Source organism: Strix aluco, chromosome 1 (assembly GCF_031877795.1).
Source record: "Strix aluco isolate bStrAlu1 chromosome 1, bStrAlu1.hap1, whole genome shotgun sequence".
Lineage (NCBI taxonomy): Eukaryota > Metazoa > Chordata > Aves > Strigiformes > Strigidae > Strix > Strix aluco.
Genome location: NC_133931.1, coordinates 97,102,238 through 97,128,406, shown reverse-complemented (window position 1 = coordinate 97,128,406; position 26,169 = coordinate 97,102,238). Strand labels below are relative to the sequence as shown.

The 26,169-nt window shown below is 42.1% G+C and overlaps 1 protein-coding gene across 2 annotated transcripts in view; it reads left to right on the top strand.

Annotated features, from left to right (window-relative positions):
* Positions 1–24,557, top strand: part of NEDD9 (neural precursor cell expressed, developmentally down-regulated 9) — a 77,851-nt gene extending 53,294 nt beyond the window's left edge. For both annotated transcript variants that reach the window (XM_074828299.1, XM_074828291.1), the window contains exons 2-7: positions 1,095–1,535; positions 17,049–17,150; positions 18,359–18,460; positions 18,900–20,123; positions 20,461–20,550; positions 21,911–24,557. In XM_074828299.1, coding sequence (XP_074684400.1) covers positions 1,095–1,535; positions 17,049–17,150; positions 18,359–18,460; positions 18,900–20,123; positions 20,461–20,550; positions 21,911–22,420 — 2,469 coding nt within the window. In that variant the 3' untranslated portion in view covers positions 22,421–24,557. The remainder of the gene's footprint in view (positions 1–1,094; positions 1,536–17,048; positions 17,151–18,358; positions 18,461–18,899; positions 20,124–20,460; positions 20,551–21,910) is intronic.
* Positions 24,558–26,169: the final 1,612 nt, after the last annotated feature.

Sequence of the window (26,169 nt, the reverse complement as noted above, 5' to 3'; positions counted from 1 at the left end):
ACAACTCCAGCTGGGGTCAGTGGGCACATTATTTAAGATCTTTCTGCAGAGAGTGGGACTGAGGAACCTTGTCCTTTGAGGTTGGTTTTTTTTTTTTGGTGGTGGTGGTTTTGAGGCAGTGGGTGGAGGAAGCTTTTTACCTAATTAAGCTAGTGGTGTGCTGTGCTGTGCCACCAAGGAAGGTTACAGAAAGAATGAGAAGGCATAGAGCTACATACCAATGTGAGCATTGTAGTTCAAAAACTGTGACATTTTGTCAATTTGTATTTTAGACCAGTTCTTCCCTTCAGGTGGTCTACAGATCCCTGACTTTAAGGAGCCTGCAGGTGACAGCTAAGAAAAATCATCCCACTGTCTTTACATTAATGGGATCTGCACCTCTAGTGGAAAGTCTTTTGGGACCCTGCAAATGTAAAATGTTTGGAAGCAGCCTCAAGTTGTGCCAGGGAAGGTTTAGACTAGATATTAGGAAGCAATTCTTTACAGAACGGGTTGTTAGGCGTTGGAATGGGCTGCCCAGGGAGGTGGTGGAGTCCCCATCCCTGGAGGTGTTTAAGAGTAGGGTCAACATAGCGCTGAGGGATATGGTGTAGTTGGGAACTGTCAGTGTTAGGTTAATGGTTGGACTGGATGATCTTCAAGGTCTTTTCCAACCTAGACGATTCTGTGATTCTGTGAAACAACTGCTCTGGATTAAGTCCCTGAGAGTCTTGTTCAAGTTTTATTTTAAATATCAGCTAGCTAGCTGTAGCACATTTATAGGGAAGTCAATGTCCCCATTCACAGGAAGAACATCTTAATGTCAAGAGCAGAATTCTCCTGACTTCCTGTCTGTTCAGGTGAACAGACCATATAAAGAGCTTCTATCTGACCTAGTATTACTGGAAAAGTTCTCATTAGCAGTGTTGCTAATGCATAAACCTCTCATTTCTCCAACTCAGGACAGAGGAATCTTGTGCTGTATTATTTTCCATGTTATTTTGATTTCCTGCACACTTCCAAATTCAGTTCTTATTTTTCCTCCACCTAGAATGTGTTTGAAGTTTTAGAAAAACTCCAGCTTATTTGTTTTTCTTACCCTTCTTTCTCCACAGAATCTTATGGCAAGAGCCCTCTATGATAATGTCCCTGAATGTGCAGAAGAGTTGGCCTTCCGCAAAGGAGACATTTTGACGGTGATAGAACAGAATACTGAAGGTCTTGAAGGATGGTGGCTCTGCTCCTTACACGGCCGGCAAGGCATCGTTCCAGGCAACCGTGTGAAACTCCTGATAGGGCCAGTGGTACAGGACAGTCCTTCTGGCCAGGATACGTCCAATTCAGGATTGATGCATCAATCCTTCAACCAGCAAAAGATGTACCAAGTACCAAGCTCACATGCCTCAGCACGGGACCCTGTCTACCAAGTGCCACCTTCCCATCTGAATCAGGGAATTTACCAAATACCCACTGGTCATGGTGTAGTGGGACAAGATATTTACCAGGTGCCACCCTCCACACAGAGATGTATTGACGGTCCAGCTCTGACTAACAAGGTGAGTGCATTTACTTTCATCTCATAGCTGCAAAGCAGGTCACTTGTGCTGACCATCAATGAAGTGGTTAATGTCTAGTGATAGGCTGTGGACTTAAGACATAGGAAGGATAAATATAAACTGTATAAAGTTACAGCAATAACTTTACTGCTGTGAGAGGAAAAGAAAGGCCCACTTCTTAATGGCTTCCTTAATTTGCAACTGAGATACACAGTAGAGCATTTTGGAGCTGTGCTACCACAGCTGCTAAAGGTGAGGGGAAGTATGTGATCCTGTGTCCTCACAGGCTCTCCAGGGAGGCTGAAGCACATCTGGCTTCTGGTGCTCTTGCATTATATGCTCAAAAGATAGTTGCTGCAGGAAGATTAACTCTCCCACAAATTAATGAACAGTTACATCATCTGCCCAAGTAATTTTCATTTAATTAAAAATGATGTACTGCCTTGCTGGAGAAGTCCCAGTGGGTCTAAACTACAAAGAGAAAGCAATGATTGATGTTGCAAGGGCTGTACTTGGAAGAGTGAGGGAGCAAGAGGATGATGATAATGAGCAATGTTTTAAGACGAAACCTAAAGTTTGTAAGGGTGCATTTGATATTTATCTACATGTAAATTTCTTGATTGAAAGTGGGAGCTGCAACAGCTCCATGATGCAGCCATTATGGCACCAGCTGAGAGCTCCCAAGGCTCCAGTGAGAGATGTTGCATTATGTGGGTCCCCCCTTATTCCTGCTGTCCCTCTCAGGCTCTCCCCATCTCCTGTCACTCCCTCATTTTACCTTCACAGGGTACCTGCTTCGTACCCTGGTGTCACAGAGTGCCTTGGTGGCTGAAAAGGGGTAAGGAAGGTACCTGAGGGAGGAAGGAGATTCTCCTGGCCTTCCAGACCCCTTATTGCCAAGCCAAAAATGTTCCTACAGTCCCTCCATTCTCAGCTCAACAGTTCCAGCTATTAGCATCCTCCTTACCTTTAGAGCTTAAAGCACAGTATTTATATCCAAGTTACATGAGCAGATGATGTCTCTGTCAGGAAGTTCCTGACTGGTTTAAACTTTCATCTCCTAATTTAGATTGGCAAGAGAGTCTGTTTCAGGTTTTTCCTCTGCCTCACCCCCAACTCAGACTTTTTCACATCAGGCCTTTGGAAGACATCTTCTAATGCTTTTATTTCCTTGTTACAATTTCATCCGTTATGCTTATCAAGGAAATTTTTTTTTCCTCTGAGCAAGAGAAAAAGATCTGTGATATCATTCCAAGTCAAGTTATAAAGAGGTTTGTTTTCTCAGCTTTTCCACAATTATGCTTTGTATGGTGCTCAGGTAGATAAAATGAGAAAACTGCACTTGCTGCACAGGTAGAGATAGAAGCTTTGCTGGAGCAATTTTGTGGGTTTTCTTGAAAAAGCTAACATCTTTTCTCTCCTTTTCTCCTTTCCCTGTAGGCTAGATAAAGTAAAATTTTTTTCTGGGGCAGTATAGTTCACTTGCCCACAGTAGCCTCTAGATACCCTCCAAGGTAGTTAGTGAACACCTGGTAAATAGCCTATTGATGGGACAGCACAGAAGGGATCACATTTTAGTGTATGTCTGCATGAAACATTACAGCATGGTGCAGAGATGCCTCAGGTAGCCAGCTTGGGCCGCAGGAGATGCGCCATACTGCAGAGCTGCACTGAAGTCTGTTGGGAAGCCCAGGATACTACCTTGGAATAAGTGCTATGTACTTTAATTTTAGGACCTGACCTGCCTAAATGACCATTAGCATAGTTTACTTAGCATAAGGCAAGCGTGTGTGTACTCTGCACAGTCTAAGCCTGAGAGGAAAAAATTCTCCAACTGCATGTGAAGTCTCTTCTCCCTCCCTCCACTCTCTCCAGCTCCACTGAAACTAACAGGACATTGTGCAGAAATCTGGTTGCTCCAGGGACTGTGTTAAAATCCTAGATACACTGAGAAACTGAAATCTCTGTTCTAATTTACATGCAAACTTCTTGTTGAGATGCAAAAATCAGAGTCACTAAAGCACCTGTTTTCTCCAAGTTTCTGCCTAGAAATTTTTCAGCAAGCTTGAATATACATTTTTCTGAATTCAAGTCACCTTGTTTAGAAAGATCAAGACCATTTATTCGACTGGCTTATAACTAGTTTCATTTAATTCCTTGCAACCTATGACAGGTCAGCTATGTTGTATAAAAACCAAATGGCTACGCTACCAACTGTAGCATAAACTACACACACCTTTGTAAAGCATTTTACCCTCAAAGCAGCTACCAACATGCTTAGCACTAGCCAATTCTTGTTACTTAGGAGAGGATCGCTTTAGTCTTGACTTTAAATTTCACCCAAGAGCCCCGAGTCTCAGGATTCACTATGTATTACCAGCAGGCTTGCTAGGTGGCGAACCTCATGGCAGCATCCTGCTTTGATCAGAGGCAGACATGTCTAGTCCCTTGGAATTGCTCAATTCTACACTGAAAAGAGCCCACTGGGATTGAAACTATGGTAGTAGACTAGGGAGAACTGTAGGGTTATTAGTAAGGGAGTCTGAGGTAAAAGGTACTCCATCCTTCATCATCTCAACCTTGCAAAATTGCTTTTTACTGCTAGAGCTGCAACTATCTGCCAATGTCTCTGTGAAAGAAGAGCCTAAGTAAGGGGAAGCACTTTAGCACTTGTCTCCTTTGTCTGAGGAAACAGTCTGTCCTCCAAATCCTCCTCTAGGGATTAGTAAAAACAATCCTTAGTATTAAGGAACGCTGTAAATCCTGAAGATTTGATTTTGGGAATCTTTGCTTTGACTTCTGAAATGATGAATCTCTTCTCAGACTTGTGACACCTGCCCCCATGGCTTAATGGAGCCACTCTGCCTTCTTCCAGCAGCAGAAACAGCTGGTTAGCAAGCTGTGCGTTTTGGCAGTTTTAAGGATGCTGAAGGGTTTTGCTACGAGGCCATCCTGCATGTAAGCCTTCTCCCTTCTGGTAGCAGTAGCTAGAGAAGACTGTGTCCTCTAGACGCCACTCTAAGCAGGACCAGCAGCAGTTTATATCCTATCCATTTCTGTGCACGTTTGCCTGTTTTCTTTGTGTAAATGTGTGGTTTGGCTGCCATGCAAGTTTTACAGGCAAAGCTTAGGAACTGCTGTCAGGCAAGAATTGTCTAGCCTCAAGCAACAGTAAATCAACAGCAGGCTTGTTATAAAGCTGTGCTGAGGTAACTCGCATCTCGTTAGCCAGAAAGTCAAAGCAAGTCAAAAAGGAGTCCTGAGGCAGGTAATTATAATGATGAATGATTCTGGCCAAGGTAGTTGTTGACAACAGAGCTGTATCTGCTCCTTCTATCAAATAAAAATACCACCTTCTAAAACTCACCCTACAAATGACAGAGATAATGAGGGATGGTTTAAAATTAGCTTTGGTTAGCCCCAAGCTTTTATAGCTGTGCTGCAAGTTTAGTCAGGAAATGGTAACACCCCGAAGTGTGAAGAGTGTCTGAAGGAGAATAATGACATGAAAGCTGTATCTTAGAATTTATTCCTCCTTTCTGTGCTCCGATTTCAAACTTACTCTCTTTTGCTGCAATCAGCAAAGAGAAGGAACCTTCAAACAAATCTGGCATTCAGGAAACCTGGGTTTTATCCTTGCCACAGTCTTCTGCATAGTCTTGAGTGGTTTTTTTGCACCTCAGCAATCTCAACTGCAAAATATGTGGGGTAATTATAAGGGAACTCATTCTGTACAGACTGCTTTGTGAACATCCTTTGGGAACGGTGCTGTCAAAGCATAAAGTCTCTTTTGCATAAGTGATTAATCATTAGTTCACACATGAGCCTTAAACTAGGGAAAACTACAGGTAAAAAAAGTCACCACTAATTTAAACACTTTTTCTGGTTCAGCATTTCCCCCAACTGATCTGTTGTGTTGTCCCTGCTATCCTGAAAATAGCATTGGCCAAAAAATTTAAGGGAAACGTTTCCTTGTTAGAAAACAGTTTTGACAAATTCTGAAAGCTTTCTGTAGGAACCAGTAGCATTCAGGAGAACCTTTGATCAAGGGAAATCAGCACAAAATAGAGTATGAGGCTGATACACCACAGCTGTTCAACCAGGGAAGAGGCTGCACTGGAGGGCTTACCAGCCCTGAACTACAACTCCCACAAGGCATGGACTAACTTGGGCAAATAGAGATTAATGCCAGCTTGGAACACAGTCAGCTTTTCTGTTTGTTGGTCTGTTTGAACTAGAACTTTACAGTTCAGGAAATACTCAGATTTAGCCACCTTTTAAAAGTGGATAAAGCAGAATAAGGAAGGAACTCATATTCACAAATGGACATCCCTGGCCTATTTCCAAGTATAAACATGCCCTTGACAGATCAAGGGTTTCACACCCTGCCATCCTGCAATCTCCACCTTTTTCAAGAGGTCACTGCCTTCAGCAGGAGGTTTGTGTAAACCACAGCTAAAGGAACCTTTTTTTCCCTGGTCTTTATTTATGTTAGAGTCATGTTGGTTGAATCCATGAGAAAATGGAAACACCACCCCACAAGCAGCACCACCCTGACAGTTCTGGCACAGACTTCAGTAGCATAAGCCAGTTAGCCACAGTATGACGTTTTTCCTTCCAATTAAACGAGTACTGTCTTAGCTGGTAGGAAACAAATGGCTGCATATAACGTTTGTTCCAGAAATAAGCCTGCCTTCATATTAGTACTTCATAAATGTGAAAACAGGCAAGTAAGAAGAGACATACGTTAAGCATAGTAAAGAGTTCTGTGGCAGATATATTTTGTCATTAAAAAGAACAGAAGCATATCTAGTATTTTGTAGTTTGTTGGCAAAATGTATTTACATTCCAAGATAGAATAATGTCCCTGTTTACCCTCAAGACTGAAATACCACAGCTTCCTGCAATGTGGTTCACTTAAATGTCCCAAACAATCATTTTATAGTCCCTATTCTGCTTTCACATTACAAATTCTACTTTGCGGATTTGTATCCTTTGTAACAAAATGTTGCTTGTGTGCTAAAAGTGCTGAACACACAGCAAATTTGCCGAGTGCAGCAGGAATGGCAACACATACCTCAACACTTGGAGCTCTGTTTCAGAAAGTGCACTCTAAAGGATGAAATTCCCTCAAATTAAATGCCAACTCAGTGGTAAAACAGCACACAGCCTTTTCCTTAGACTCGAAAGTTTCACTTGTAACTTTCCATGTGACATTAATAGGAGAAAAGGCATTTTACTGATAAAAAGCCTGTGCAGTTAATCTATCCTCAGTGGTCTCCATGAAAACCACTGAGTGAATAAACTCTCATCCACGAGTCAGAGTAAGCAGTAGTTAGTCACTGATGTGATCTGTAGAGAAGTATTTTGAGAAAAAGACTGCATTTTATTAGGCTGAGCAAATATATGAGCTCAACATTACTCCCTGTTTCTTCCTAAGCACAGGGCTCTTTTTAATCAGTTCTATTTGTAGACCAGAGGCATGCATTTTTCCCTGTAGTACCAGAAAAAAGGCCAGTCCTGCAATCTCATCCAACAACTGAGGTCCCCAGGGACACTAATCTGCCTGCACAGGCACAAGTGCAGGATCAAGCCTTAGCTAAAAAAAGAATAATAATAAAAATAAAAATGCGAGCTTACGGGTTCTTTCTTGGTGGTTAGAAACCTAACTGGACCTTTGGTTACATCTAAAAAGCACACTAACAGAACACTAATGGGTAATCTAAATTTCCCTGTAAGTACTAAAACCTGAGTACAGCAGTGGAGCATTTTACAGAAACGTGAGTAGAAAACCAATTATTCAAAAAATGAATCTTATAAGGAGGAAGTGTGGTTTCTGGAGATAGGAAATGGATAGATGAAGACTGATTGCTGACAGTCAGAAAACAGTTCTATTGAAATCTAAAGGCTTTGCAGGTATTCTATGATTTTGTAGATATTTTGTTTTGAATGAAGACTAATTAGCATCAGAATATCATCATTGCACATGTCTGGCATAAAATGTTTCAATTTTTCTTTTTTGAATAGCCATGGTAATATTACATCAGTTTTTTTAAAAAAGAGAATCTAAATTAAGCTTTTTCCCAAACCAGATTGTTAGAATAGAATCAGTGAAATTCATGTAGTTAAGTTCTTAGGAGACAGAAACCTTCCATAAGAAAGTCCATCCCTAACCCTTAAAAGACACCAACATATTTCCATGGGGTTTTATCATCACTACTTTTTTATGTGCATAATCAGTCCTGACTGAGGTCTGGTATAATTATTATATAGATGCAGCAGACAATTAAGGATGGAGTTTATATCAGTTTAAGAGGTGCCTATACACCTTCCATAAACTTGCCAAAGCAAGCTATGCTTAATCTGAACACCAGTTAATAGGAACAGTTGCCTGTACAGCTGCCTTGAGAAACCCATACAAAAACAGAGCCAGAATATAGCTTGTGAGCCAGAGAACCTCTACAAATCAAATTAAATAAAGCTTCTTCCTGATGGAAGGTTTTCATTGCCTACTTCTCTCAGAGCAACATGGTTTCCAACTTAAATGATTCAGGGACACTTCCATTGTTTCTGCCCAAGCATACCTCCAAGAGCACTCTGACAGACTTGAAACTCTTTAAGCATTGCCAATCTCAACCATTTTTCTTTTTTGCCTACTTGGAAATGCCAATTCACCAAAACTGACACTGTTGAAAGGGAATGATCTGTTCTGAGAAATGTTTTAAAGGAAGAAAGGAAACATTTGAAGGAAAACAATAAGTCATGGAAATACCCTACTTCAACAATTCCCAAATGAGGCTTCCCCACCCTCCCCCCTTGCAACTTTCCATCTAAGAATTAAATATAGGGGGGAAGAAATAACAGAAATAAGATGAAGCTCCTCAAAAGAATTAAAATAAGTTGTTGGACTGAACCAAACTTGTTTGTGAGCCTTTAGTCTTTTATGTCATTCACAACAGCAAGACCACTCTCTGCCCTACCTGTCCCAGCACCTCATCTCCTCATCCTTTTTCTTCATTTCTTCATTAGGCTTCTGTCTTTGAGACGAGGCAGTCATAGTATTACCAGCATAGAAAACAGGCGAGTGTTTGCCAAATGGTTCTTTGCAGAACAACCTTTTTAAAGTGGTAAGACTAGACAGACCGGGATGGCCAAAGGAAGATGCTGCTTTAAGTATTTATCATGGGTAAAGATATCAAAACACTGAGGTGCCAAGTTTCACCACACACTTGTCATTAATCAAAACTCCAGCTCAAATTTAATCATGGGTTTCCAGAGAATGCTTTATCAGATAAACATATTTCTCTACTAGAAGAACTTGACACACAGTAATTTGGGGATTTTGTTTCTCCCTAAGATCCATCCACATACATTTGTTTCAGAGTACATGCCTGTTCTATCATCAGTACTGTAACGTGTCAGCTCATTAGCCCTGTTGGCCAACATATGCAGAAATGGTGATGTCACTGTCTAAAAATGACTAATTGTCATGGGTATGGCACTGGCAAAACTCTTAGTGAGAGTATTGGACAAGTACCCTCTTTCACACTTCTCTTAAAAATGCTGATAATTTAATAATAACGGGTATGTTTTGTTCATCCCTCTTGTTCTCTTCCTCTCAAAAAATGGGACATCCTCAGAAGTGTTGGTTTGACTCTTTTTAATCACATTTTATAAGCAAGAATGACTCCACCAGAACCTAGGAAATACCCCTTCCCAGTCAGCCTTGCAATTCAAGGCCAGCCAGCACCAAGTCTGTTCCACTGAAGCAAGCAGAAGTGTTGCTCATAACACAACTGGCAGAAAGCCCTAGAGCTGATGTGAGCGAGAGCAAGATCGGGTCATGAAACCATCATTAAAAAAAAGAATAAAAACAGTAAAATTTTGTTAGTGACAAAGTTGTTGAGCTTTTTTGTGCCTTGCACTGCTCATTCAGTAAGGTCTGTAGAGAGATGGACATTTGTATCTGCATTTAGTTCGTGATCGTGAACACCAGCAGCAAGCAAAAATTAAACACAATAATCCAAAACTACAGCTCACGCAAGTCAGCACCATTCCACTACACTTAATACAGGCCTGTCATTTTATGTTATTTGGAGCTTAGGTCATTTATGTAACACCATAGATTTAACAAAAAAAAAAGTTGTTTGGAAAGACAATAAACCTGCACTTTAGATTTAGGAAAAATACAAAACTGAAAAATACTGTAGTGAATCTGTTTTGTGTGCTGGTTAATGGACCAGCATGTGATTTCACATTTTTTTATTTTAAATCGATTTCACAACTTCTGCGCTACATCTTCAAGACTCACAAACCCAAACTTGCATAAGTGTGGTTGAAATAATATGATCTCAAAAGGAGAAAAGTGTTAACACCCATTTTCATTACTTGTTGCTATTTGCATTACAATACCATGGGGGCATTTTTTTAAGACTGGGCATCTACTGGTGAGGCATTTCACAGCCACATTTAAAAGTTTGTTTAAATCCCTGAGCCTGCAAAGTTAAGCATTTTTAATTCAGTGCACCATGGATCAGTGACATCCGGACATGCTTTAGCCCTGAGAGCATGTACAGTTACAGCAGCAAAGCAGATCTTCATAGGTATATAAAAGTCTTGGGCAACATACGGACATAAAGCGTAGAAGAAAATAAGCAGGTATTTTGAAGATGGAAACATCAAGAACTATGAATCAGTTCTGTATCAGGGTAGTGCTTGTCATATATCCTTATCTTCACACATCTTGAATCTTACTTCTCAGAAAATTCACTGGGGAACACCCGATCAAAGACAAGGAGCGGTGTCACTATGCATGTTGATACCACATTTCTTTCCGCCATGCAGTAGAAGTGATAACTCAGCCCAGGGAAAAGAATAGTCATTTCTATTGATTTCCTCTTGCCTTGCAAAAGTGTTTGGGCTCATAGCACTAGAAACAACTCAGAGTTGCAGCTACAAGCCTGGTGCATTAGAAGAAACACTTCTATAAGTTTCCTCCCCTCTTTCAGCTTGTGAGCCTTGATCAAAAGCTCTCCAACAGTTCAGTCTTGGCAGAAAATACTCCACTAGAGCATTTTATAGTGGTCTAATGTTCATACATTATTTAGGTTAAAGTGTTATGATTCCATAAACCTAAGACCTATAGCAACTTAACAAAAATAAACATTTATAAGAACTAGTATCCTTAGCACACGTGAGAATGAAACCCCAATTTTTTACTCACCAACAGCTGGGAAACACATTGTATGTCATAGTATATAGCAAATAAGTAAGTCAAGGCTACTGCTTCATAAAAACACTTTTGGTTTTTTTTTTTTGTTTTTTTGTTTTTTTTTTTTTTTACAGCAGACAATACTGAGTGATACAATAGGTATTACTGTCAGGAAATTCATTATCAGTCACTGGAAATCTTGATGCAGCTTGCAAAAGACAGGAGAGGAAACTATGTACTTTCTGCAAGAAGGACAGAGTTTTAGCCAGCCAGCCAGGTTCTTTCAAATACCCAGATTACCTTAGAGACTCTATTCTTTAACATAACCTTCTTGCAGTTCAACTTAGCCACAGAACCTTTCACAAGAAAAAACATGTAAGGAAACACACCTAGCTTCCTAAGTACATACAGCAAAACAGAAAGGGCCAAGAGGTGGCTCACTGCCTGATCCAGCATCGTTCAATGGCTCCTGCCACTGCCTTCCAAAGGACTAGGAGTTCAGGAGAGTAGGGACTAGGTTTTTTTTTCTCTTAATGCTCTCTCTTAAAATTTCCCCATATTCTCTTTGGCTATTTCATTCTCCTTACAAGCCTAAGAAAGCCCAGGTAGCCACTGTATATCTGCCTAAGAGCCTTAGGAACAGAATTTCAACAACGAAGAGTTTTGTATTAAATTTACAGAAATACTTTACAACAGAAAACAAATTTGTTCTTTTTCCTTTACTTACGTTTTGATTCATTTTTCCCTTATCCAAGCTTTATCACAACCTCATTTTACACACCACCACTTGACCTCCTCCAGGGCAGGACTCTTCCCAGGGTGAGCTACAGCTGATTTTAATAGGCACAGGACTGACAGGTGAGATTAGCAGCAGTTGATGGCAGGAGCTCATCAACTGCTGAGAGTTACCCATGGGGTGAAGAGAGCATCATGGGAGGAAATATATTTTAATACAATTCTTCATCCAGATTGAAAATAAACATATAAAATTTATGTCACGTGCATCTTATTTTCCACCTCCAAAAAGCACTGATCTATTTTAAAAGCAGTCAGTAGGGTCTTGGGGTTAAGAGGACATGCTGGGAATAGCAAGCTGCCCTTTTCAGCTCCCCTGTCTGCCCATGGTTTTGCTGGGACAAGGTGTTGCAGAGGTGCAACATACCTCTGCTTCAGTTCTCTCACCTGGTGAAGCTTGTTTCCCATCATTCTGCATATCAAGCATGTTCATGGGCACAGGCTGAATTCCGTGCTCCACAGTGCTGCTATAAATTCAGAGTAATTCTGTTGGCTTCAGTAGGTTTATTTGCTCTTTGACCTTGTTAAACAATGTAAACTACAGTATTTTGCATCCGCTATAAGCACGAAAACTGTCTTGTTGCTGCCTTAGTTAGGAATGTTCTCTATTGCAGCCTAATGTCCATTTTAATCCTGTAAGAAATAGAATGGAGGTTTTTTTCCTTATATTTAAGGAAGAGGGATTTATTGAACCACAGGACTGGATATTTTGCAAAGTACATGCACATTCAGCTCTTTTTCTTGGTTAGGAACATGCCATTGGCATGGAAGAGTCCCAAGTAATTGCTTTTGGAAGAGCTTGGTCTTCAGCAAGAACAGAACAAACTTTCTGCTCAATTCTCTTTGTTTTGCAGTATTGAAAGTTTGAAGTAGGCTCATTACATGTTTCACCAGAGCCAGACCTGGTTTCCGCTAGTTGCTCTGCATGGATTAAGTGGTTAACAATGTTTTGAGAATGTTGGGCTAGATAGTTTGTGGGAACACCATCTGTTTCCTTTAACGTGTAAACAAGGAAAATTGCTGGTTTGAAATGCAGGATTATTTAAACTTGGATGACCACAGGCATTCTTAAAAGAGAAGAGGTAAAAGGAAAAAGAATCCTCATGAGGTCTGAAGTTTAGTGACATTTGTTAGGAAATAAATTCCCAAGTACCAGACGGGGCTGCTATCCCTGTTAGTGGAAGAAGGGGAACTTTTCTTTTGCATCCACCTCCTTCCTTCTGAAGTCCATCTTCAAAACTAAACTGCCATCGAACATTCAAATTCATAAAAAATGCTTCAACAATGTGTTGAAATGGCTGAGCATCCCATTCAGAATCAGCAAGCTCATTTAATTTATTTATGGATGAATACCCAAAATCAAAAGTTACTTCTGAAAACACTAGGTTTGGTACCTTTCTTACTTCACCTACCCAGCTACCTCCCTCTTCCTCCTACAGACGAAGCAGTGTGACTACATGGCCTGGCTTCCCATGTGAGGTCATGTCTTGGGGACAAATGTTCCTCGTTTTCACTATGTCAGGTAGCATGGGTTTTCTTTTAATTACTGTTACAAAATGTTCACTCAAGATGTGTTTTGGTGATTTGCTGCTTCTGTTCTGAAATAACTAGAAACAGTCCAGAGGCACGTTTAACCTTATGAAACGTGTTGGAAGGGAAGAGCAAGTGAAGGTACGACAGGAAACGTTCTTGTACTCAGTGCAGACCAGATCAGCATTTGTAGAGGATTTTATGACTAAATCACTCAGAACTTGTTGCTGGATAATAATCCTCCACATGGGAAAATATACCTGAGTCACTATGAGAAGAAAGTTGTCTTTCATGTTACCAACAAACCTTGGGTGCTGCTGGGTTTCTTAAAGCCCTATTTTCTGTCTTTTGTATGGCTTTTTCAGATGCCTGAGAAGGAGCAGATATAAAAGCCTCTGATGCATTTTTATTTGGAAAATAAATGCCACCTTAAGTAGAGTGCACTACTAAGCACAGCCTTGCAGACAGCTCAGGTCTTCTGTCTGCAGTCACCCATGTAGGCAGGCTGTACTGATGAATACCCAGAATCAGACACTTCATGTTTTAACCTCTCACCTCCTTTGACAACAGCCGGAAGCACCCAGAGCTGGGGTTTGTTTCACCCAGATAAAGGAGTGACTCTGCTTGGCCATTAACTTCATGTTAGTCAAGCCTGGGAAAGAGCGAAAGTGTCAAGATACAATGATAAAGAAAGTCCTGCAGCGCTGAGTGAAACTGGCTTCCTTTATCTGGCCAGTCTAGCTTTAGTGTAGTTATTTAGGATTGTTATCACAGCACAGTAAATAAAAGCAGCAGCTGTGTAGGACTGTAAACCTTTCATATAGCATCTGGTATGTCAGCCTTTTTTGAAAAGTGGGAAAGGCCTCTCAAGATGAGCTACAAGAATAACTGTAGCTGCATAATACTCCTGTATGCACAGTGAGGGAGAATCTTTCTGTAAATACTGGGCATGAGCACAGCTTCTCCTCCACTTATGTTCCAGGCTCCACGGTGTAAGGATATCATGTGCTTTGCCACCAGGGCTTCTTTCTACACAAGCAAAGTATCATGTTTACCTCTAACAACAAGAGCAAGTGGTTTTACTTGTGCATGCTTAGGGACATGATTTAGTGGTGGACTTGGCAGTGTTAGGTTTACGGTTGTACTCTATGATCTTAAATTTAGGTCTTGTCTAACCTGTGATTCTGTGCCTTATTACCTGTGCTCAACTCCTTTTTTTATATATATTTTTTTATATTTGAGACCTGTGACTTTGAGTTTGCTCATGGAAGTTAATTCTCTAATGGAGCAAGGAGAGAGTGGTGGTGTCTTGTATCCTGAATGAGCTTAGGCATGAGATGGGTAGGACAGTTATTGCGAGCCTGCGTAAAGGCGCTTCTCTGAAGTGCTGTGCAAACCTTGGAGAACTGAGGTGCCATAAAGCTTCTACCAGGGGTGCCATGCATTGCCTCCGTGGGCAGGATTGTAAGAAGGAACACATATCTGAGGCCTGGAGGAGATCTGGTCAAATTTTACTCCTGCTCTGGATTTAGGATAGAGTTCAGCTTCTGGAGTAGACCACGACTGAGCAAGGGTTTTTGGAGCCTGACACAGCCTGACTCCCACCTTGTCTGACTGGGAAATGGTGAGCAGGTAAAGCAGAGACGAACTGCAGTGGTGCACCGGTCCTCCCTGCTTCCAGGGCTGGTGGGGGGCCTCTGGCTGCCTGCCGTGAACAGTCTGTTTTTTGTCTGGGACGGTCAAGCAGTTTCCCGGCATATTAGCAAGCAGCCTAGTGCCTTCATGGAGATGGGATGCCCAGGAAACAGCCCTTTGTTTTCACTGTGCATTGTCTGTTCTCCCGGGGGATCATTTTTAAACACCCAATGACTCATTGTTGAAGTAATGCCATGGTTGTAATTTTGGAGCCCCTGGAAGGAACTTCTGAGTAAACATTGCTTAAAACCAAATCCTTCTGTTCCTGACTTGGGTGGAAAGCATTTGACTAGCAGCACCCAACTGAAGAAAAAAAAAATAAAACTGCAAAAAATATACAGTGAACTGTGCTAGTCTGATCACTAGCTCACACTGTCAGAAAAAGCATGAAGAACTGGTATTGACACAAGTTAGAAGCTTCTCAGGCAAACAAAATAATCCCAGTATTACATGAGAGTGGCCTGGGAGGGATAATGTTTGGAGTGATCCATTATGGAAAGTTTCCAGTAACTTAAGGGAGAACTTTATTAAAAGTTTTGTCTATAGGTACCTTTTACAATGCGGTAGGTGTCTCTGTGAGAGAGGCATGGTCTGTCCTAAATTCACTAAATTTTTAGATTCTTTTAAAAAAACTCTTATGTATATAAGCCCTTAAGAGGTGAAAAATAAATAAAATAAACCCCATACCGAGTTCAGCTTCTCTCATAGGCAGCAAACTGACCCAGCACTCTGGAGACCGTATTGCTTCCAGTTCCTGTCCTCTGATGCTAATTCAAGGAAAAGCAGCTGCAAAAGCTGCTGTCTTCCCCTCCTGCCAGGCGCGGGTGTTCCTCCCTCACCGAGGGCACGGGCAGGCAGTGCAGTGGCCAGTGCTACCAGGCCTTGGGCTACTGACATTGAATCAGACCTGTACTGTATGCTGGTATGGCAGTCACCTCAGGGGGAAAATCCAGCGATTGTTTCATGGTACAGGGCCAGAGATTACACAGCAATAATTGGGCAGAAAGTAAAAAGAAGGAAAGGCTGTGGTGTTAACATAGCAGAGAGGGGGGGTAGCAGGTTAGCATCAGGGACTTGCCCTGCAGACAAGTTGTCAAGCAGAACTCACGGTGAAATCTGGCCAGGATGCTAGGATTCCTTACAGCAAAAACTGTTAAAGGATCTTTACTGAGCATTTGGGCAGAAACTCTGTTGTATGTCTTGCACACATTTCTAAAGACAGTTAGGTAGCTCTGGTACAGAATTCTTCCCAGCTGAGTAAAAAGCCACATCTTACACGGGCCTATGTAATTTGCCATTTTATGCCTTTGGGTTACGGTATTTATATTTTTTGGTTAGAGCTAAATAGCACCAGCAGAGGTTAAGATGTCAGCATTTCCACTGTAAACCCAGCTCTTTCGTGGGGTTAGGTAACATTTTTTATATCATGCTGTACTGAAATTCTGCCGTGCAGATGCTGTCCAAGACATAAGGTATTTATTTTTCACCAGATTTTATTTGAAGTCATTATGGTAGTTAATGGTTTAGAAAATGACAAAAAATGTAAATTCTAAGCTTTTTTTTTTCAGAGGCTGTTCTTGCATTATGTACTTGAAGAATGGCTTAATATTTCCTATCTCTTAGCTGCTAATATAGACAAACCAAACAGACATAGCAAAATTGAATGTCCCACTTTGGAAGGTTTACACATGGCCTTTCTATGTAAAGAATTTCCAAAGCCACAGCTCACACTCAGTTATCCAGGATGTTGTGCTGTGGAGCACAATAATGCGCGACATCCTGCTGGAGTAAGTGAGAAATACCTCCAGGAGCAAAGGGGTAGGCTTCCAGAGCCCAAACGTAGTACTTTAAGCCTCTGTCAGTAAGTGGGAATACTCAACACCTCAGCAGGATCAGCGTGTAGATAGCCCAGATCTCGGTGAGCGGGTGGTGTAGCCATCACCTCGTGTGTGGTCTGTGCTAATGGGCGCTCAATGAGAAGAAGGGACCAAGCTCTCTTAGACCTGCTGGGGAATCTGTGCTTGACAAACAGAAGATACTGTAGCACTAGCAAGCAGCTGTGTCAGAACTGGTCTGGAAAGAAAAGATGGTGCATTTGTAACTACTAACAGTCATTTTGCAATGTTCAACTGTCAGAAGTATATGTAGATTTGTGTTACTAACATTGCCACATAAAGCGTGAATGTTAATAGTACTGGATTGTTTATACCCTGTGCAGTTACAGAGAGAACATGCCAAAATCCTCAGAGACTTATGTTTCCTCTTTTTCTTTTATCCCACAGGTAATAACTCCAGTCAGGTCAGGACAAGGTTATGTTTATGAATTCCCTTCCAAATACCAGAAGGATACCTACGATATCCCCCCTGTTCGCCCTCTCCAAGGGGTAGGTACCAATAAAACTGCCAACAGCACTGATAGGGCACAAAAGGTGATGAATTTCTACCAGAAGGTTATGAGCAAAGCAAGTTCTCTCATTTCAGAGAGAAAATATGTTTTAATTAGATGCTGTGGCTTATTCACAGAGCGCAGAAGTATTTCAAAGTTGTATTTGATGTTGACTAAGAGTTGGCAGCACACCAAACGCAGAAGTCCCATTTGTTTTCTGTGTTTTGATCAAAGGGTATATCTAAACAGAATAAACTTGCTGCCTGGGAACAATTTATTTTCCCCTTACTTTGTTGTTGCATAGTTGACAGTAATTCACTCAGAAAGGGTAAAATTATCGCCGAGATGAACAGCTACTATGCAGGGAGTTGTTTTCGCCACATATCTACTGCACCATGTCACTGAACTTGAAATATATCTTTGTTCTGGGGAACACCCTTAGCATTCAATCCCCAAGACCACAGACTTCTAGAGTGGATGCTTGCAGGACCTGTAACTCAACAACCCTGCATCTCACCATGGCTCTTTGACAGAGCAGCTCCTCTAGGGAACAGCCTTGAAGCCCACCAGTACATAACACAGACTGACACCGAATGGCTGGACCTGTTGCCAAGTCTGGGTTAAGAGACATTCAGACAGTGACCTCAGATCACACGCGGAACCCACTGTAACGTAGGACCTGCCACCGCCTGGGACGCTGGAAACATCTGACAGCTGTACTCTCTGCTAGTACAACAGCTCATGCTTGCACCTGATAAAGCAGATAGGCGATGCTGACAGGGGCAGCCTTAATTTCAGAGAGTTTAGTGTGTACTAGTACAAGCTTATTCCTCAACCCCTCTAATCTCTATCAGTAAGGGTGTGATCACTTCTGGTCACACAAATATACTGGTCCCCTGTTCACCCCAATAGGTATCTGTAATAGACTGGCCTTGATTTAACTCTCAGGATAAAAGTCAGCTGTGACTTTATCTCTCCAGCCTGTTGTTCACACAGTTGCCCAGAGGGGACCTAGCAAAGTGCATTTCCTCCTACCTGTCCGAAATGCCAGGCAAATCCAAGCAGCTCTCCCATATGAAATGAAGTTGAAGAGCTCTGATTATCTTCAGGCTGATTGAGAGGAGACACGGAAACCAAGAAAACACATCTGAGATCAGAACTTTCCTGAGGTGACTTGTTTCTGTAACCAGTGTATTCTTTCTTTAGATATATGACATTCCCCCCACATCAGTTAAGGGGCCTGCACTTCCAGTTCCCATGGGAGAAGCAAAAGCTTTAGGAGTCTATGACATACCACCTGCCAAAGGGGTAAGCATTACACTGTTTTGACAAGATTTTTGTGTTTGACCAAAGACATGTTTAAACAAGAGTTCATCTGTGATCATGAATAAAAAGGAGATTCAGTACTTTAAAGATTTCCTTAGATTTTTAAACTGTTAAAACTGATAAAGTGAAGCACTGCATCAAAATTATTAATGTTATGGAGCGTGAATTGCTAATTAGACCTACATTATATTGTGTCAGCATGCTGCCTTTTTGGATTTTGCTACTTATGAGAACCTGCATGAGGATGAATGTTAAAAAGTGAGATATTAAAACTGATGCTCAGTCAAACTCAGGATAAGTAGCTGACTCCAGGAAAGTCAATGGTAGATCTGCCATCCCAGCATTTTATAAGCCATATGGAAGATGGAAAATATTTTGCTATTCTAGCCAAAGGTTTCATGGTTTGCTTTCTGTGATTCAGGTCTATGCTACACCTCCATCTGCATGCCGAGATGATACAGGCCTGAGGGAAAATTTGCAGGATTTTTCATCTGCAGTGGGCCACAGTGTAAGACCAGAAGGAGTATATGATATACCTCCTCCCATCACCAAAGCAACTGGGAAAGAACTTAATAAATTTTCTCCTGAGAGCCTCTTATTGCCAGATGGAGCGCCACAGAAACAGAATGTTTATGACATCCCTATGAACCATCAAAACCATTTTCTTGGACAGCAAATTGCACCTCAGAAAGATGTTTATGATACCCCAAGGGGAGTTGCATTCCCAGGACAACAGACAGGACTCAGTGAAAATCTCATCCCAGAAGGAAGAGAAGGTGTATATGATGTGCCACCACCAGTCCTCCAAGACACTAAAGGCTTACAGGATATGACTGATGGGATAAATAGGTTATCTTTCTCCAGCACAGGAAGCACAAGGAGTAACATGTCCACATCTTCAACAACATCCAAAGACTCTTCTTTCTCAGCATCAACTGCACAGGACAAAAGACTAATCCTTGATCCAGACACTGCTATAGAGAGGCTTTATCGCCTCCAGCAGATGGTGGAGATGGCTGTTAATAACCTCATGGCCTTCATTACAGCAGACTGGCGGTCTTATGGATATATGGAAAAACACATCAATGAAATTCACACTGCTGTGGATAAGGTAGAGCAGTCGCTGCTGGAGTACCTCCAGTTTGCAAAAGGATCAGCAGCCAATGCTTCCTGCCTCCCTGAGTTCAGCCTCCTTAACAAAATGAAGAGAGAGGTGCAAAGGCTGGAGGACTCTTACCAGATCCTTACCCAAACCAGTCATGACTTGAACAGCTACAACTGGTCTTTGAACGTTCTAGCTGTCAACAGACTGCAGAACAAGTGTGATGACCTGGATCGGTTTGTTATGGTGGCAAGGACAGTCCCGGACGATGCCAAGCAACTGACCACTACCATCAGTGTCAATGCAGAGGTGCTTTTCAAACAGACATTGAGCAGCTCACGTTTCAAAAATGTACCAGAGAGTATCATGAACGCTCCCGACTATGTATATGACAACCCTCATATGCAGCGTCACGGAGAAAAAGCACAGAACCACTGCAGTTCCCTTCCTCCACTCCTGAGTAAAGGTCAGCACCCTCACAGTACCACCAGTGAGAGCTCAGAAAAGAGCTGGATGGATGACTATGATTATGTTCACCTGCAGGTAGGTAAACCTAACACCTTGTTCTGCACAAGGCCAAGTAAGAGCTGTCTGGTTTTTGCAGAAGCTGTTTGCAGGAAAGTAGCAATTGGATTGTCACACTAATACATATTCAGGAGTAATTTCACCAGGGTGATTACTTCCTCTCAAATAGGACTGTTGCATACATAATAACAATAGCCTTTTGCTCTGCCACGCTGTCCTTTTCTTCTCTATACTCTTAGCGGTGCACTATCAGTGAAAAAGCCAATATAAAGAAGCCTGTTATTTGACTTACGAGTTGTCATTTAGCTCAGGGGCGGTTTTGATTTAACACAGTGTTTTATGTTATGCAAAACAGGGGAAAGAAGAGTTTGAAAGGCAACAGAAGGAGCTGCTAGAAAAAGAAAATATCATCAAGCAGAGCAAACTGGAGCTAGAGCACCATCAGGTATGTTCACTCAGGTGCAATAATCACATTGAAATGCAGTGTTCCTTGCACACAGGGAGCACCGGTCAAATAAAGCAGGAGGGGCCCTTCCCTTAGCAGTGTGCTGCTGCTAGCATCATGGCTGTGAGGTGTGCCCCAGTGCCAGCACACGCAGTTGGAAAGTCCCAGGTGCTAGATGGTGAAGACGGCAGGTGTGAGGTCTTGGCTAAACAGTGGCTCTAGGTTAGTTTCTTTCCAAGGGGGATTTGTGCCCATCGGGCTCCACCATTAATGGATTTATCAAGGCACAGATCAAGGACACGCACTGTGATGCTCCAAATGGGAAATGGTGAGCATCAGGATTTTAGCACCTTCCTGGCCCTGTGCATACGTGTCAGCGATTGCTTATGCCAAAGAAATTGTGTTTACTGCAAAGTAGCTGTTCTGAAGATCACCCTCGCTGCCCTGTTCATTTCCTTGTTGCCACTTTGTAATTGAGTGGAAGCACAGCCACAGCTCTCAGTGTTTAAAACAACATCTCTTGTGACAGGAATAAGCCCCTTGAAAACAATTTCCAAGCATCTCAGTTGAAGAAACTAATTATTTTTTTATACAATGCACCATTGTGGTGGGCCCAGTCTATACGTATAATAAAAAGCAGTCTCTATCACCAGAAGTTTACCACAGAGGAGACACAGACATCTGCAACGTCTCACAGTGGGTCAGTCACAGCCAGCTGGAGAACTTGGCTTTCCTGACCTGCAACACAGTGCCTTAATCACTTGACTACACTGAATACACATGCCACTTGCACATCAGCGAACGTCAATACTGTCAACTTACATACTGTGCTTAACATCACTTAAAATGCTAGACAAGTAGGTCATATAAGGTAGAAGGCTGTCACTTTGCCCTCATATTAATTCTTCAATATGTTGTTGCCATATTGTATGGCAGAAAATTGTACAAGCAATGTGGAGGTGAGAGTTAAAGGTTTGTCATCTCAAAATCCCACAGAGATGGCAGCTTTTTAAAGATTGTGTAGGAGTCATTGCCACTTGGATCCATCTCTCTCACTTGTCATTTCAGAGTATTCCAAATGAGCAACAGGTTTTTTTTTTTTTAAAAAAAAAGCAAATAAAGTATTGTAGATGTTTTTCTCTTCTGAACTCTGTGTATTTGGATTTATGGTAACCAAAGTACTTGATTACCCCTCACTCTCCAAAATAAAAGATCTTAGAAAAAATATATGTACTACTTTTTATTTAGCATAAGGTCAATCTAGGATACCTGGGAGTGTCCTGAGGCATAAAGTGAAGTTGTAATACATAATGTCTTACGAGAATGTTCTTTGAAGAGAGCCTTTTTATTTGCCTTTCAGATCAATCAGTTTCAACGTCTGGAGCAAGAAATCACAAAGCCAGTAGAGAACGACATCTCAAAATGGAAGCCACCTCAAGCTCTCCAGACTGCAAACAGCACTGCCACCTCCCGTGACAGCCAGCTGCTTTTATTCTATTCTGACCAATGCGAGACTCACTTCAACTCCCTCCTAAACGCCATTGATGCCTTTTTCAGTTGTGTCAACACTTCTCAGCCCCCCCGGATCTTTGTGGCTCACAGCAAATTTGTCATTTTGAGCGCTCACAAACTTGTGTTCATCGGGGACACGCTCACGAGGCAAGTGACGACTCAGGACATACGCAACAAAATGATGAACTCCAGCAACCAGTTGTGTGAACTGCTGAAGAGTGTTGTTCTGGCTACCAAGATGGCTGCCTTGCATTACCCCAACACAGCGGCCCTGCAGAAGATGGTGGACCGGGTAACAGAGCTGTCGCGTCACGCACAGTTGTTCAAACTCTCGCTGATCCAGATGGCGTCCTTATGAAACCCGCTGGAATCCAACCCATGAGCAGCAAAACAGAAAAGCAAACGAACTGGAGCTATTTTTTTGTAAATGTTATCATCAATTTTTTTTTTTTAGATATTTTTTATGAAATATTTTAAATACATACTTATGCATTAGAGAATCTAATGAAATCAGGGATCTGGGAATATATGTGGTTCTGTATTATATTTCTAATACACATTTAGAGTTGTATACACTGCATATATGTATATATTGCTACATTCCCTAAACATCAATTAAGCACCTTAAAAATTACACATCGGGTAAACAGTGCATGTATTTTGTATATACTGCCTGTTTTCTCAGTATATTTGTTAACTGGATGCTGCACTCCATCTTGATTTTCATTCCATCTGGATTTTGGCACATGGACTTGGTTGTGAAACCTATTGTAGCAATCCATGAAGCAAGTGTAATGGTTCTCATAGAACTCCATTCCCTTCTTAGAAATTACTTTCTATAGGTTAATTCCATGAAATTTAACTCTCCTCTTGATGTTACTTTGTTATGTACAGCATTTGATCATTCTGACCAGCATGTATGTGCAACTGCAACAAGCAACACATCAAGCAAAGTGTACAGCATTTGGGAGAAAAGCATTCTTAGGCCGTGCAAGAAGCAGAACCTTCTAAGGAGGAAGGCAGAGTCGTATGTATTTAATATCTTCTGGCATTCAAATTTTGCTGTTTCTAATTGTGCATCATGGGATTTCAAAACGTGGATGGATTCCCAGTGATGTAAATTCATACATGTTTACCATGTATGTCCTTGCTTTGGCAATTAAGTTTAACAGTCAGGCTCGAAAGCCTTGTTGTTCATGGACTCCGAGTTATCCTGAGAGCATCGCAGGATCCACCACGCTCATCACTGAGGATGCAGATGAGCAATGTCTCAAAATACCAGTCCCTTCCAGAGGGATTAACATACAAATTGTAATTTGCATGGAAAGAAAACAGCTTAATTTGAAATAACAGATATTTAAACATCTCTATAGCATATACAAGGTTTAATAGCACTTATTTTTCTAGGATGTATTCTTGGGAATTAATTGCATCTACTTCAATTCTGACTTTCATTCAACTATTGGGTTTTTTTTCCAAATTCTGTTGCATAGGTGCTGGTCTTTCTGCACTATCCTGTTGCCAAAAATGACCTCCTGTTTTAACGGAGCCTTTCCATCAGTACATACACATAGTCCTACCCAGTAATTTTCAATTGAGACCCTTAAAAATTGTTAGCAGAGTGGTAGACTCCTTTAGAAACGTAATGTATGCTGTCTGCTTCAAAAGGCATAGAAGCTTATTTGTCTTCACTGCCTTTAGTGAACCCCCTAAAAAAAAAGTCACAGAACACCATTTTCCTGTGGTCCTCAGACTAAAAGCCATGCTGTAAAAGCAAGCAATAACTCGGGTAAATTCCAGGTGATTCTGGCATTTTTAAAGCAGAAGCAGTACTGCCCTTGGATAATTCAGGGTTGTCCCATGTTGGTGTGGTCAGAGCATTTGGATCAGCAAGCAGAACACTGGTAAATAAGCAGTTGTGAGATCAGCAGCACCTAGAAAACAGGCACTTCTGCCTAATTTCTCACTTTCCCAGTTTGTATCTGAACACATGCCTTATGGAACTGGGATTTGTTGTCTTAGATAACAAAACCATTTCAGCAGCGTATGAAGTCTCGCAGCCTTAATGTATTGTCTCAGAGTGAAGGCTGCTTTCAGCTACCATAACGTCGCTTCCAGAGCCTACAGAATGTTTCTGGAAGGGCAGTGGGAGCCAGCATGACCTCAGCTGGCTCAGAATCAGCTCCAGGGCTTGGCTCTGACGTAACACCCAGAAAGGACAGTTACACTATCATAGCTGATAACCGGTTGCTGACAAGCAGTCCATGTTTAACCTGTTTTGTACTAGTGGGATGTTTGAGACTCTTTTGGATTTCCGTGTCCATTTTTCTGACTGTATACTCTTAGAAAGTGAAAACGCGTTTTGAAGCTTAGTGGTTATGTTAGTTTAAGCTCTCAAAAGGAGAACCTTTATTGCAAGCCTGTATTATAGTTTGCTGTCTTGTAGAGAGTAATTTTGAAATGATTAAATGACTAGGTTTTTTTACATAAAAAAAGGCAGCTCTTGGTCTCATTTTTGCTTGTTTTCAGAGTCCTCTAAGCATAATAAAAGGAAATATTGCTGCTTGCTAGTACTATCACAGCTATTCTAAAATGAGGAGTTCACTTTCCACTGATCAGTGCTTACAGCTTGAAGTGAGAACGTGAGGGTATAAGAGAAGGGACAGACAATTTCTCTGCCCGCCCAGAAGCAGGTGAAGCATTTATCCAATTCAACTATACAAGGCATCAAGTCCGAAATACGACCATCAGGGTCTACAGTGCACCGGGCTGCGCTCCTGCCTCCTTTCAGGTGTCTGTTCCTGCTGTGCGAGCTGCATCCCCTCATCATGGCAGGAGCAGGGGTCCTTGAGGCGAACGGGGCAGCTCCTCTCAACACAGTCCCACGAGAAGGCGAGGCGACGGGACACAGACTGTCCACCCGTTCTGGCCTGCACTCACCGGTGAGGCCGCGGTCCAGCAGGAACTGGAAGAGCAACTTTGCTCCATGTAGCCATCCTTTCCCCCCAGCCCAGTGGTAAGAGCACCCCTCTTCTGCTACGTGACAAGCTGAGCATTATCTGGGACTGGGTTCCATCTGAAACAACCATGAGGCTTTAAGGATCACGGAGTCTTTTCCAAAAGTTACTTTCCCATTTCGCTGTTGCCGAGGCATTGCCCTACCTCCTGTCGAACACCCTGGGTGTGCAAGGGGAGAAAAAGCCTGGGGGTGACTCTGTGCTTATGCCAGTTCTTGGCTGCCAACGAGAGATGTTCCTGCTGGGGAGCGGAAGTGCCATGAAAACTTCAAGAGCAAAGTGCCTGGTCTGGCTCATTGCGTCCTCACAAGGGGGCAGCCGGTGATGCAGGGCTGCTTCCCCAGCATGCTCCGTTTTGTTCCTCTGCTAAATTTAAAAAGGTCAGCTAACAACAAAGGAGGGACTGGACAACCAAAATGGTTCAGAATAGAAACCAGAGCCTCTTCGTTCTCCTCCCTGAGCCACAGTGTCCCCACGCAGTTGCCAAGAAACTGCTGCTGTTTGGCAACCAATTGATGGCCAGTGTGAAATGACTGTCTGGTGTCCAGCGTAGGAAAAAAGTTTGCCTCACACTAGTGGCAAATGCAGAACACACTTGGCTCCTTACTCCAGACATTAAATAAATACTAATTCATATTAATTAGAAAAATGCTCCCTTTCTCTTCCAGGGTGAAGAGTGAAGGAGAAAGAGGAGAGACAAAAGCCACCCTTGAAGAGGGCAGGTTTTAGAGAAATTATCAATTCATACTGGTACATGACAGGACATATGTCATTGCACCCCATACTGCACAACCCCTGCTGCTACCTCAACCATTTCTTGCAGGCCAGGGCTGCACAACTTCTGTTTTCATCAGCTGTGCATTGCTGCCATCTTGGCAAAGCCACTGTCTGCCATTGCAGCAAAGCCAACACCGGTGAAGGAAACCAAATTCCCACACCATCGCATGATGCTACGTTACACCCCAGCACCTTCACATCACCTGTAATTTCTAGACCCCAGAGCTTTTGGCACTCTCCGACGTGTACATCTGGGTTACATTTCAGAAACGTCCCTCCCACATCTACTGCTAGTGGTCTTCAGAGTATCGCG